Source organism: Agelaius tricolor, unplaced genomic scaffold, assembly GCF_023055355.1.
Source record: "Agelaius tricolor isolate 1412-34295 unplaced genomic scaffold, bAgeTri1.0.p SCAF_16, whole genome shotgun sequence".
NCBI classification, from domain to species: Eukaryota; Metazoa; Chordata; class Aves; order Passeriformes; family Icteridae; genus Agelaius; species Agelaius tricolor.
The window spans coordinates 19337181-19351546 of record NW_027269276.1 but is presented as its reverse complement, the minus strand read 5'-3'; the positions used below and the strand labels follow the sequence as shown (position 1 = coordinate 19351546).

The following is a 14366-nucleotide window of genomic DNA, read 5'->3' as shown; positions in this document are numbered from 1 at the left end:
ATTTATAAAATTGTCAGCACTGTTTTACTTGGGGATGTTTTATTTCAGGGTCCAGGCCTCCTTTCAATACACCCAGATTTCTGTTTTTACTGTTATTATACCTTTGAGACCTATGGCACATAAGTGCTACTTTCACTTTTTCTTATTCCTCATAATCTGTATAGCATAATAGGTGAAAATAGCACAATTTTCAGGTTATTTAGCTGGATTTATCCACTGATGTCTAGGTGCACAGATGTCAGTTTGAGACTACTCTGGTTTTCTCCAGACAGACACATCTGAGGTGTCCACCTGCTCACATCATCATCACACAACAAAATAAGGATAAACAGGAGGGCACAGTGAGGCAGATGGAGAAGGCTGCACTAGAATGGAAAGCAATGGAAAGCAGAAAGGGGTAAAGTTCCCCTCCCATCATACACAGAAATAGTTCTTACTGCCACTGCTGCTGCCACTGACTCAGTCTGCCTTCTTTTATCCTTGTTTTTTAATGTTGCATAGGTGGTGGCTATAGGCCTGGTATGTTCAAGACCATAGCAAAAAGAATTTACTCTTCTGATGTATTCTGGGCAAAAACTTCTCTTCAGACATTGCTGGGTCTCATGTATGACAGTACATGTTTATCTAGCATATTATTTTGCAATGAGGATTCAGGGTCACTCTTCAGCAAAATTTTAAACAGCTCCTGTCTTCACTTTTAAACTTCTGTCAGTCTGGTTGATGCATTTGGAATTACATATTGCAAATCTTCCCACCCTTTCACTTGACACACTTTGGTCCTGCAGCCTGTGCAGTTAAAAATCTTGTTAATTTAGGTGCAATGAGCAGAGAAATGGATCACGACTGAATTCCAGTGTTGTGCACTGGTAACCTACTGGAGAAGCAAGACTTCAGTCTTGCCAAATTATTTTTGTCAATATACTTTTCAGGTTTAAGTCTTGCTTAATTTTGTAACATTTGCATTTTATACTGATGGCAGTGCATCTCACATAGGTGTTAAAAGTTTTTTAACTTGTCCCCCATGACATTCTGAGATTCCCTTTGCATGTAATGTAAGCAGGGTCAGACCACAGATATTTGTAGGACTTTAAAATAAAGCCAAGATGGGTGAGACATCTTATGTTATTACACTTCTGGTATTAGCAAAACATATAAACAATGCACAGAAAAGTCATCTCCTGTGTTTGGAAAGTGAAACTGAGTAAAAGGAACAATGGTAGTGTGATTTGAGGAAGCAAAGATGGAGCCAAATTCTTCTCAGTGCAAGCAGAATGAACAAAAGTAAATGGGTGCAGATGACACATGGGAAATTCCATTTACACAAAAGACGACAGAGGAGAAGGAAGAGGAGAAAAATGCCCCTTTTTTACTCTGGGGGTGGGGAAGCACTGGGACAGGTTTCCCAGAGAGGATGTAGGGTATGTCCATCCTTTGCAGATATTGAAAACCCAAGTGAACGTGGTGCTGGGCAGACGGATGTACTGAGTCACTGGAGCCAGGGACTCCGGCATCTCTGGCTCCCTGCCAGCATCAGCTGTGCCAGGGCTCTGGAGCTGACAAAAAGTCATGGGCCAAAGCCATAACAAGGACTATTTTTCTTTAGGGAAAAAAAAAAAATCTTATCAAGCAAAAGTGAAATGTGAGTGGTACTCAGTCCTCAAATATTTCTTTACAACACAAGCACTGAGTGGAAATATAAATAAATGGAGCAGATTAGTTCCATACTGGCAGACCTGCCCTACATTTTGGCTTTTGACTTTATCAGGTTTTTTTCCAGTAACTTCCCTGAGATCATGCTACATTTTGACCTTTTAAAAAGTCCCATGGATTAAATCTCCCTTTGTTTTTGTTCATATTTGTGCAATTCTCAAGTGTTCTGCTCATCTCCTGTGCCCATGTAGTAACTTCCAAGGGTTGTCAGCTGGACATGTCTGCTGTCCCATAACTTCCACCCAGTCCAGTTCCTGAAGCACCCTTAACTCATTCATTCCTATCAAGATATCTTCAAAACAGATGGTGAAAAAAAGTCCCATGGTTTGTAGAACAATACAGAAATATTCCAGTTCATACCTCTTTGTCTCCATTTACTAGATGTGTCTGTTCCTTTCCAATAAATCTAGTTAAGACAAGTCTTAGGAAGCACACTATTGAATTAGATTTGTGCTTAGGATTTATGGAGACTTGGAAAATGTTTCATGTTCCCAGTGGGTTAAGAACAGTTCTCAGTTTCACCAGTGTTTTCATACTAATGGTCTTGTTTCAGATTCCTCTGGATTATACCAGAGGAAATAGCCCAGCAAAATATTCTGCTAACAAAACCAGCTGGGTTAATAAGCAACAAAGCCGTGGGATAAGTTTTGTAACCTTTCCAAACTTTCTAGAAATCAGAAGTTTCATCTTAAAAAGGCAAAATTATTTCCCTGGTGCACTGCAACCTCTGCCAGGGCACAGGGTTAATCACCCATCTGAGGAGAAGGGTGGATATTTTCCTTTACAGAATCCCACTCAACAATCCTTCACTCCCAGCCCAGCCATCCTCCATCACTGGTGGAGCACACATGGCAGACAAACAACATTTAGGGCTCTACACAGCTTGTCCCATCCATTAGAAATCATCTGTGGAGGTTTGACTCTCCTTCTTCCCCCACAGACCAGCCAGTTCACCACTGCACAGCTGAATCACTGTCTTGAATCAGCTTTGACAGCAGCTAATTAGGGGTGTGAAAGTCAGCATTTACCACCACAGTCACTTTTTCACCATTTGTGACATTGCTTTTGCCAACACTCAGCATGAGCTATTTGCCTTTAACAAGCTCTACTGGGTGATCCTTCTTCTCCTCCACTTCAACTCCATGTTTCTTGTCAGCCCCAGCCCAGCAGTGCCTGCAGGCAGGGCAGCAGCTCATGCTGAGCCTGTCTAACACCAAAGCTTTGTGTTCCACTTGTTCAAGTGCAGGCAGGGGCAGAGCTGGGCCCCAGCTCAGCTGAGCAAAGCCAGCTGTGCCCAGTGCCCAATGCCTTGTGCAAAGTGTAAGAGCTGGGATTTCAACAGAAAACAATTCTCTGCTGTGGGCACTGGGCTGTCAGAAAGGATCAGGCTTACAGCTAGGGTATCTTCTAGAATCAAAATTACATAAATAAAATAATCCAGGGAAATCACAGAAACCTCAGAGGCAAGCTGAAGTTGGCTCTGGGATTTTGAGACAATATCTGTTCCTCCTTTTATATTTACTGGTATGGTAAATTCAGGTTTATTGCTCATGGGAAACAGGCAATGGTTAGCACAGGAAGATTTGACCAAAAAAAAAATCCACCCCACCAAAACCAGAACAAATATTTGAGTTAAAGGGTTTCACCTTCTAGAACTGTGCACTTTCATCAGGAGCTTATAGAAATGATCCTGAATATTCATGCATTGCCATTCTAAGCTACTTCATCCTTCCCCTCTGCACATGAGCAAATAAGCACCTCCAGTATAAGCCTCTTTCCTGAGTGACATTTCTCAATGTCTTTCTCACCTCTTAAGGGAGGGAAGAGCTCTCCCTTACAGGCAGCTGAGGAACATGGTGACACAGCCATAGGAAATCCACAGCACCCAGGGATCAGGAACAACTTGTGTGAGCTCCTCTAATTCACAGCAACAGTTGGAACAGACAGGCTGTGACTTGCTTCCCTCTAAGTGCTCCTCCATCAGAGCAATGTAATGAAGACCCAAACCTGTCTGGTCCTCCCACTAAAAAGAAGCAACTCGAAGGTTTTTCAGATCATCTTCTTTCACCTTGTGCTCCTTCAGATGTTTCCTGCACTGAAGAGGCTGAGAAAGGTAAGTAGAAAAATTTTGATTTTTCAGATTTTTCCAGAGGCAAAGTGGAAAATCTTGTTCAGCTCTTTCCTGTCCAGAACATGCAATGCTTGACAAGGTCAGGTTCTCACTGTACCACACAGGATAGCTAATTTTGCAGCATTATAATATTTATAGCCAGAAAGAGAAAAGTAGCAGGAATAGGAATAACAAAACCAGAAGACCAGACATGTCTGGTTACCTGTGGTGGTTATCTAAGCATAAAGGGCTGTGAATTCTATTCACTCCTTTTGTTGGACCCTTCCTCTCATCCAATTGACTGGGCTCAGTTCCCAGGAGCTCTCCTCAGTTGCCACCTATAACCAGGAGCCTGGGCTGTAGCAATGTCTGTTCCTGACAGGAACAAAGAACTACTGCAGGCTCTTTTCCTCTCAGAAGGATACCCAAGGATGCAGCAGCACAAAACATGACTTGCTTATCAATGCTAATGGAGGCACAAATAGTCAAAGAAGGCAGAGTCTTTGCCCACTCTGCAGGCAGCACAGTGCACAGCCAGGCTGACATGGCCTTTGGGACATCACTCCTATGTTTTACATCAATCACCTCAATGCAAATAGGTTTGTTTGCAGACCCTCCACTACATTAAACTTCATTTTACCTCTGCTACAAGGACAGATTGTTCAGCATCTGCCTTTGCTTCTAGGCACTATTAATAATATTAGAGTACATCCCAGTGACAGTCACCAGCATGAAGTCTGTACTGAAATGCCATTCATTTAAATATGCAGATAAATCTTACACACATTTTTTGTTCAGTGCACACAGAACTCGAAAATACATAGCCTCTAACTCTGCTATTCATTCTGTGAGTGTAAGGCTCCTGTTGGTTTGATCCTGCTGCAAAAATCTATCAATAGATATTGATCCCTTTCCTACCTTGGCCAGATATCTTGGCCAGGCATTCCTGCACCCATTCATTGCACCAGGCCAGTTCAGGCACCCATGCAAGCTGGAGCCCCACCAGGACAACAACCAGCAGCCAACAGCTGGGACAGGCCTGGTGAGCATGGGGTGAGCACACAGCTTGTGCATGAGCTCCCTAGAGCTCCTGCAAGAGAGGTCCTCACACACAGCAATCCCATTGACACAGATTTCTCCAGGACAACTTCCCCAGCTTGGCAAGCCACAGACAGGCTTTTCACAGATTTATACATTTATCTAATTGTTCTTTCATCAGTTCTCTAAGGAAACTCAGAGTTTACCCACAGCAATCACTAGCTAGACTAAAAAATAGAAGAATTTTTGCCCATTAGGCCCCATCACATGCTCAGTCTTTCACCACAGTCACTGTGGCTGACTGAAAAGTCAAGCCCCAGGAGCAGAAGTACCACCCTCCCCAAAAAGCCCTCTCAGATGAAGCACTTGCAAGCAGCACAGGTGCTGTGTTTAGCAGTGCCTCTCCAAAGGCAGCCTGAGAAATGGGAGCAGCTTAGAAAAAGTGATGCAATAAGCAGAATTTGATACTGCAAACACTATGTTGCCTAATCCCTGGTCTACAGATCTGTCCAGTTAGGCTTTTTAGGTCACATGTATTTGCTTCCCTTGGTGTTATTTCTGAATTTTACCTGAAAAGGAGCTCAGTTACAGGAATTGCATTTTACTGTACCATATGTCAGTATATTTCAACTCAAATTGTATTTGAGATAACCTGAGTGGATTTCTGGGAAGAAAACCATAAGCCTTGCTTTGCAGTAAAATTTCTCCAGAACTGAAGAGGCATGCTTGAAATAACTGCATTTGAATAGGCCAGCAAAAGTGTGACTTCCAGTGCAGCTGAAACAAATAATATTTGCTTAGTAGAACGTGAGTCCAGGATCTTGGCACAATGACCTGCTTTTCCTCAAACAATTGTCTGGGGTTTTTTTTTTAATTTAAATTGAGATGTGATCTTCCAACCAGTGAGCACCACTGAACACAGCTGATCAGACTACCCAAAACAGGATTTTTCATGAAAGAGTCATTTATACTCCCATATTTTCACGTTGCTTCAGAAGTTCTGAAAACTCCTGAAGATAATATTTCTTAACTCTGAATAGCTGTTTGCTAATGGCAGGAAGTTGCTTTTCTTCTTGCTGCTGACTCTAACAGAAGCACTGAGGCATCAGGAGTTTTTCCAGGCTGAAGTATCCAGTTGCCTTTTTGTTTGCTCATGCAGGTGTTTTACGTAATTGCCCCAAGAAGGCTGACGCTCATGGAAAGCAGCTGCAGCACAGGCAGCGTGCGAGGTGTTCACCTCTCACAGCTTAGCTGGCCTCTAAGAGCACAGCAAAACAAGTCCTGTGCTCCTAGTCAGGCTAATTGAAGTGTTCAAATTATATTATGGCTTTGCATTGTTAATAACACCTGATAAGCAACACCCCAAAACTCAAAATGAATCAAATATTCTAAAATATAAAGAGACACTAAAATAGGGGGAGCCCACCAAAACTGTTTTCCATCTAGTGTTACTGTCATGTCTAGTCTAGTCTAATGTACCTGAATAGGAACTTAATTCAAAGTTCTTATATTAAGGAAGAAAATTATCAAGAAAAATCTGAATCTAAAGTATTTACTGGAGAAATGTAGGCAAAGTCCCTCTATCCTTCCCAGGCTTAAACTCTGCCTTTGAACTGGATCTGCAAGTCTTTCTTCTACTGCTTTGCTTTGTCCCCCTCTAACTTGCAGGTCTATCATCAAACTTCCATGAGGAGACTTTCTCAGAAATATGTAATTTTTTTAGGAGTCTTAAAGAACAGCTGGGCTTCCTTTCAAACAACCAAAGAGGTGGCCTTCACCTGTTTAAATACTTGAACAGATGAGCCCAGCTGGAAACCTATCTTCCTGTGACAGGAAGGAACAACTTTTTTAAGGACTTAACTCCTTCTCTGCCTAATAAAAGATAAGACTTCAGAAGCACATTTCTTTTATGGCAGTATGGCCACTGGGCTGCAGAAGAGAAGGCTCAGGGGAGATCTCATTGATATGTATGAATGTCTGCTGGGAGGGAGTGGAGAGGAGGGAGCCAGGCTTTACTCAGCAGTACCCAGTGACAGGACAAGAGGCCATGAGGACAATTTGAAATACAGGAAATTTCACTTATGCAGGAAAAAGCCCCTTTTCTGCTGGAAAGGTGGTAAAACACTGGAGTGTTTCCCAGACAGATCTGGGAGTCTCCATCCTTGGAGACACTTTTAGCCCAATACAGGACATGGTCCTGGGCAACCTGCTGGAGCTGAGTGTGCTTCCAGCGGGTATCAGGTGATACAACCCCCAAAGGGCCCTGCCCCACCTCACTCCTCCCCATCACTGTGTCCCTGCAGGACAGCTCTGGCATGGCACAGGTCACAGGGCAGAGACACCCAGCACAGAGTGACTGTACATGTCACTGTACATGCTCCTCTGAGGCCTGAAACTGCTCTGCATTATCTCAGACCATCTCCATGTGAACATGCCTGTGACGAGACCCTAAACCCCAGGAACTAAAAATGTGATGGTGGATTAGTGACAAGCCTGAGAGGGAGCCTCTGCCCTCCTTCAGAAGACCCCATGCAATAACTAATTAATTTGGCCTTTTTTTTTGCAACATTATTGATTCTTCCTTGAAGTCACATTTTTAAAATTTCATTTCTCCCCACTTCCTTTAAGTTTTCCCTTATGAGCAATTTGCCCAGATTCAAGGACAAAAGTGACAGTGCATCACCTCCATCTGAGCAGTGTGACAGTACATTTAATTCCTTCCCTTAGCACAAAGGGATTATTATTCCATTTTATTTCAGTTGGCTTCTGGGAATACACCCAGCCATTCACCTGTGTGAGTTGTCCTTTGTACAAGGATTCTGTTTTTAGAAGCATCTCACGTGAGTTGGATCAAGGATTAGCAGTAGGCATTTCTGAGCACTTGTGGTCACAGCTAGCATCCTTTGGGCTTCTTCTGCTATCAGAAGGAATTTTCTGCTATCCTTCCTGGAGTATTTCTGTCTGAAACTGAATAAAATTATTCATTGGCCAAGGAATCCCAGAGTCTCCCTGTGAGCAGTCCCATGATTTGCAGACAACTAGACTCTTGCCAGAATAGGCCAGAGGGAGATACTGCTAAAATCTTTGTGAAATAGCTTTTAAGGTGTGTGTTTGGGCGCTAGCAAGGCCCTGTTTCTACAGCCTCAAAGGGAATACAAAAGTAAACCTTTGTTTTCTCTGCCCCTTGCCTGCATGGGTTGATCCTCCATTAAGGTTTCTCTACCTTCATGTAATGAAGCTTGCAACTTATTCAAGGGAGGCAGCAACAGGCCTGGACTTTCAAGACACTTTTGCCTTCTGCTACTAATTTATCCATTTACCCAACCCCAAGTAAACCTCATTAAAAAAAAAGAAAGAACAAAAGAAGGGAAGATGGTCTCAAGCATGCTGGAGTTCTGCACCTTTGTGTTTCCTGTTTCCCCTGGCACTGAAGCAAGTGCTTCAGCCACTCACCCCGTGGTGACAGGACAGATTGATTACACTAATTGTATGACAATGACTTGAGCAAGGTATGCATGAAGTCATTAGCTAAAGCAGGAATTCAATGCCGAGATCCCAAACCGTCCTTTGTCCTTGCTGCACTGATACCTTATCTGTTTCAGCTCCAGAAAGGATTCAATAGCTGAATTGCTGAGGGCTGTAGCTCTCAGGAACATTCCTGATCAAAACGAAATTACCTGGCAACTTGGCTCTGTGGGCTGTGAAACCGGCCATGGAAAGGGTACAAGACGCTGACCGTGCTGCAACCTCAGCAGGCTGTTGGTGCTGATACTGCAGGGCTGTGTAAAGAGAGCCCTGCCTCCAGGGGCTTTCAGCTGCTGCTCAGGAGCTGGTCTTGTTATCCTCAACACCAACTTACACCGGCTTTGGGAACCCAAATCCACCTGTTGGAAAAGGTGTAAAATCCACCTCATTCTCCCTCCAAACACAGGGCTCATTAAAACATTCATTTGTGCAAATCTGAGTGCTGTCAGACTGGTCCATTGAGCTGATGTTGTACCAAGGAGCTGCAATAGAGTGCAGGGTGTACTGTGTGCACAGACTGTTACTCACTCAGGGACCAGGTAGAGGGAAAAACACTTCCACCTGAAATTTATGGCCTGAAAGCCATAAATAGCAGCCTTGACTTGGTAACAGCCTAATCCTTTATCCTAAAGGCAAACTAGCCTTTCTCCCCTGTCCTGTCAATATCTCAGTTGGAAGTGTTAAGCAGCAAAACAAGGCACAAGAGCATGACACCAAGCAAGGCAGTGCTTTTAAGTATTCCTAAAAAAAAAACCCAACAACATAAAAGTCAACCTAAAACTTTATTTAGTAGAAAACTTTCAGATGACAATTTGTTTGAATATTCGAAGCACTACACTGCCAACATACTCATTAAAGATAGCTCCCGTTCTCCTAAGGTATAATCCCTTTTCATACTGCACCCTTTATTTGTTGCTTTCATCCTGACAGAGAGGCTGTACAGCTCTTCTTCTGCAATGCCATCAAAAAAGAAGTCCTCGTTGAAGATGGGATTTCTGCTTCTCTTTATAACTGTGCTTCTCTGCTTCTGTGTTTTCCCTGGCACCAGGGAGAAGGAGATAGAGCAGTTGATGCTTTTGGGCTCTACAGAATCGTCATACAAACCCTCTGCACTGATGAGGCGGATGCGCAGCCTCTCGTTCTCGGAGCAGTACTCAGCTGAGAGCCTCAACACGCCTCCCTTGTCCATGGCCACAGCACTCTCCCCCACCAGCCTCTCCCGACTGCAGCTCAGGTCCACCGGGAACAAGGGAGAACAGGAGGTGCTAAAGCTCCGGATGCCAAGCAGCCCTTCGGAGGCTCTCCTGATGGCACTGGGGCTGTTATCCGTGGAGCTGCTCTCCTCTGTAGAGAGAGAATTGTTCCTGGGCATACTGTGTTTGCTCTTGTCTTTGAGTGCTCTGCAGAGCAATCCCTCCTGACTTTGTGCTTTGATCAGGGAGCAGGGTCTGGGAGGTGACCTGGTGAGAAGTGGAGAACTGAAAGGAGAGGAATCACTGGAAGAGGCAGTGTCACTGTCACAGGCACCTTGCCTGTGCAGAGAGAGGTGCTTGGGCGGCAGTCTCACCGAGGCAAAGCTGATAGCAATGGGGTTAGACATGCTCCCTTTGCCACTGAAGGTGTTAGCTCTGGATCGAGACAGCTTCAGGCTGGGCAGAGCCCCACGGGGATCACCATGGAAGATGGACTCCTTCCTCCTGGTGTGGGGGCTCTCCAGCAAAGTGCAGAAGCCATAGGAAGTGGGGGCTCTGGGAAAGTGGGGCAGGGAGAGCGCTGCTTGGGACTGTGGGTCTGCATTGGTGCTTTCTTCCTCCAGGGCAGAGATCTCCTCTTCAACACTTTCCACCTGAATGAGATGTGGGCAAGAGCTGGGGCTATAATCAGAACTAAGAGCTGCATCCACTGAACTGTGATCCTGGTGGAAGCCACTGCCCTTAATGGGGCCAGAGCTGGTCAGCCTGGGGGGAATGCAGAATTCAGGGATTCTGTCAGGAGTGATCACATTTGGAAAAGCAGCAGCCCTCAGCTGAGCTTTTTCTGGCAGATTTTGGCTTTGTGGCAGTCCCAGGAAGGAAGAGCTGGGGAGGTTTCCATTTTCATGTGACCCTCTGATCTTTTCCAACAACCACATCGCTGTAGCTGGGCAGGAGGTGAGGTCCTCAAAAGGGAAAAGTTTGAAGGAGAAATCCACCTGCAGACACACAGAGAAGAAAAGGTACATGAACATCCTTTCTAGACGCACTACAGCCAAGCAAGGCACAAAGGGTGCCATTCAAGGCATGTCCAACACAGCCCCTGCCCGGCACACCACCTTCAGCGAAGTCAATTGGTGCAAGAGCAGAACTAAACCACTAAAGAGAGAAAACAGCACGGAGCCACTACCAGAGGAAAACGTCCCTCTCGCATAATCCCTGCGGCGCTTTTCCCTCAGCAGAGGACGTACCTTGAGAAGCTCAAGCCTCGTTGTTTCCAGCAGCTCCGAGCAGGACGGCGCAGCCCGCCCCGGTCCTGCCTTTAGTAGCCGCGCCGGGCGCCTCCCAGCGCGGGCAGGGGCGGGGGCTGCAGCCGCACCTCCCATCCCCATGCCGGGGTACGGGAGGGAGAGCGGCCCTGCAGGGCGCCCTGCTGGGCACCGGGGCACGGGGAGGGACTTGCCGCAGGGGCCTCTCACGGGAAAGCGCTTTTCGAGCGTGTCCTGTCGCCCCCGCAGAGCAGCGGATGTTCCCAGCGCTTGGCACTCGCCTGCGAGCGCGGGGGGACGGGGCTGCCCGGGCCCGGGCCCTTCCCCTGCCTCCAGGTTCTTTTTGATTAATATCTGCTTACGGGGGCGTCCCGAGGTGTTCCGAGATAACTGACAAACCCAGGACAGAAGCAACATTGTCCTTGGGGATTCTTTTCTTCTGGAGATCCTGGCAGCTTTCCAGCGTTAGAGCAGTCGGAAGCGGGGATTGCGGTTTTCGAGCTCATTTGTAAAGAACTTTGCTGCCTTTCTACATCTGAATGTGTGTCCGCCCCCTCATTACTCACAAAGAACGAGACTACGGAACCCTGACACAGCGTTCTGATCGCTGACACTGAGCAGCGACAGAAATGGGAATGCAGGTGCAGCGAGGGGAAAGACAAGGCACGAAATGCTTTGGCAAATCACCTTGAAAAGCAGCACATCAAAAACCCAGGCCCGCGTGATGCTCAACAGACCCTGCTCAAAGCCAGGGGGGATCCATGCACTTCCTCACCAGCGCAGCAGGGCCCGACGGACCTCTGCAAACTCTAATTATTCTGCAAGCAGGAATCTCTAATGCAAAGCCAGGAAGGCCTGCCAAACTGGTTGGCTAAATACTCATCTGAAGCCTATAACACAGGGATAGTAGACAAATAATATTCTTCCTCCCTCTTCGCTGAAGAGCTGAGGTGCCTGTTTACTGAGTGCTTGAAATAGATGACATGTGCTCAGAGAAAATAAATCCCGTGGGCAACAGGGGCAGGGAACATTTTGAACCTGCTGAAAGATTTAGCTGGGGACACACGTGTTCTGGGTGTAAACCCTGCTTCTCTCCTGGCTTTTTTTATACCAGTTAGGCTTCATTAGCATAACAATCTCCGGGTGATTAAAATCTGAGAAAATTCCTTCTGCCGCGCTTTGTAAAAAGGTTCAGGACACCCCAAACATCCCAGTGAGGTTTCAGTTGTAGGAGCTCGTGTAGTTTACTTAGATGAACTTACTTGATGTGGGTGTGCTTCAAATAATCTCCAATCCAATTTAGAGGCTTCTGGAGAGGGTTAGTGCTTTCTCCAGCCAGTGAGACTACAGCAGAGCAGTAAGAGAAATTCCTGGAGATGCTGGGATGCTCTCCTTTAGGAAGCAGAGTGTGCACCTTTCAGCTGTTATCCATTCAGACCAGGCCATACCATACCATGAATCATGCATTACACACCACGTAGTTTCCAAAGAGTAAGTGGGCTTGTTTTACGTGCTATGCACCTCTGCCTTTGATACAAAAAAAAAAAAAAAAAAAAAAAAAAAAAAAAAAAAAAAAAAATTAAACATGGAGAAAAATTAAGGAAATGGCACTTTTTAGTGGAAACCTTACTGCCTTCAGTAACAGATCACAGAGGTTGTTCACATACAGCAATCATGGCAACCAGCCTCAGATGCACTAAGTTCACAGCTGGCATGAGGCAGTGATGAATTAAAGTATCTACACCTGTAGGTACGTGGTTTCTCCTGAGTCTCTTCACCGTCAGGGATAAAGTTAGGGCTTCTCCAGAGGTGATCAGAGTCTCATGATCACAGTTGCCTGTCTCCCTCCAGTGACTGCAGAGAGGAAGCAGGTGCCTTACATGGGGTGATGGATCCTCCCCTTCCTATGAAAGCCTGCACTTTATAGACATTCAACAGATTGCTCACGTGCTGGGAGTTCAGCAACACTTGAGCACTTGAACCTGCCCCATGGAAATAGGCACTCAAATGTGTACATATAACTTCCTGTGTTCAGAACAGATTCTTTCCTTGATTAGCTTCAGAGCATAATTAAAATATGCTGCCAAGAGGACTTCCTGTTGTTATAAAAATATGCCTACAATAATCCACTTTTAAAGCGGATATAATTCGTGGAAAGCCTTTATTACAACCCCTGTACCAACAACAGGTGAAAGCCTGGGATCTGGGCAGGGGCTGTAAAAAATGGAATTTCCTACCAACACAGGAGGAGCTCGGGAGTTTTCCTTGGTGTGTTCTGCTATGATTGATCTCCTCTCGTGCCGTTCGGACTTCCCTGGCACAGCGGCTCAGGAAAGGTCCGGCCGCGCCTCCTCCCTGCGGGAGCCCGGGGAGGTGCGGGGTAAAACATCCGAGTACAAACCCGGGTTCGAGCTGACCGCTCCAAGGGCCTGGAACTGCAAGGAGAACCCTCCCCGTGCTTTACAGGGCATAGAGAGAGGGAGAGCTGCAGCAGCTGGCGGCCCTTGGAGAATGTGCACCAGGGGAGGGGAAAATGACTGCAAAGGGAAAAAGCAAAAAACCTCTGGCTCTGCTGTGAAAGGGGGAGATGTGAATGCCAGCCCTGGAAGAGATAGCACATAACATCTCACCATTCTTAAAGCAGCAGCAATGACTGTGCATTATGTTACATAAAATATTCAACATTTCCACAAGCTTTCGTGAGAATAGAGAACCCAGTTCAGCTTTATTTTCCTAAAGAATGCAGCAGTAACTCAGCTGTAGCTTCTTGAAAGAAGACTTCAATTCAACTGAGAGGCACTTAGATACAGTTTTTTGTTAGAGATTGGTATCAGGAACAAACACAGCACATTGTATATGGAATGGGAGAATCACCACTAGTATTTCCCTCAGAGTAAAAACAGAAATTGAATCAGACAGTACCACTTTATCATTTATAGACCAGACTATTTCAGTGGAAAGGCACCTACAACAATCATCCAAGTCCAACTGCCAGACCAATCCAGGGCTCCTCAAAAGTTAAAATTGTGTTATTAAGGGCCTTGTCCCAATGCCTCCTAACTCATTGACAGCTTGGAGCATTGATCACCCTGACCCAGTGTCTGACCACTCTCTTAGTAAGGAAATGCTGCCTAGCATCCATTCTGAGCCAGCTTTGAATCACTGCCACACATCCAGTCACTGGATCCCAGAGTTCAGCCCCTCCCTCTCTGCCTCCCCTCATCAGGAAGCTGTAGAGAGCAATTAGATCAATTAGCAATTAGATCCCTCAGCCTCCTTTCTTCCAGCCAGGCAAACACTGTGTCCTCAGCTGCTCCTCAGCCACGTCCCTTTCACATTCCCTGCTTAGAACAAAAGCATAAATAAACACTTCATGCAACCACCTCTATTCTGGTAGCCTCAATAGAGGAATATTTTCTGCAGTTTGGTCTCATACCTAATGTAGTCTAATTTGATGTCATTCTCATGTGACCTAAATTAATTCATTCCATGAAAAGTTACATTGACACCTTTAAGATGAAT

At 45.6% G+C, this 14366-nt stretch overlaps 1 protein-coding gene across 1 annotated transcript; it reads right to left on the bottom strand.

Moving 5' to 3' along the window:
* Nucleotides 1–9152: 9152 nt before the first annotated feature.
* Nucleotides 9153–11299, bottom strand: LOC139597057 (C2 calcium-dependent domain-containing protein 4C-like). The gene is made up of 2 exons (XM_071442015.1): nt 10827–11299; nt 9153–10574 (listed from the first exon to the last, which is right to left on the bottom strand). Exons 1-2 carry the CDS (start codon nt 11259–11261, stop codon nt 9216–9218), a joined length of 1794 nt encoding a protein of 597 aa, XP_071298116.1. The 5' UTR covers nt 11262–11299; the 3' UTR covers nt 9153–9215.
* Nucleotides 11300–14366: the final 3067 nt, after the last annotated feature.

Bases quoted from the DNA above. Each gene is read 5' to 3' on its own strand.
- LOC139597057 (XM_071442015.1), bottom strand. From the start codon at position 11,261: ATGTTGCTTCTGTCCTGGGTTTGTCAGTTATCTCGGAACACCTCGGGA. The intron at 10,575-10,826 runs GTACGTCCTCTG...GTGTGTCTGCAG, and splicing joins CGAGGCTTGAGCTTCTCAAG to GTGGATTTCTCCTTCAAACT.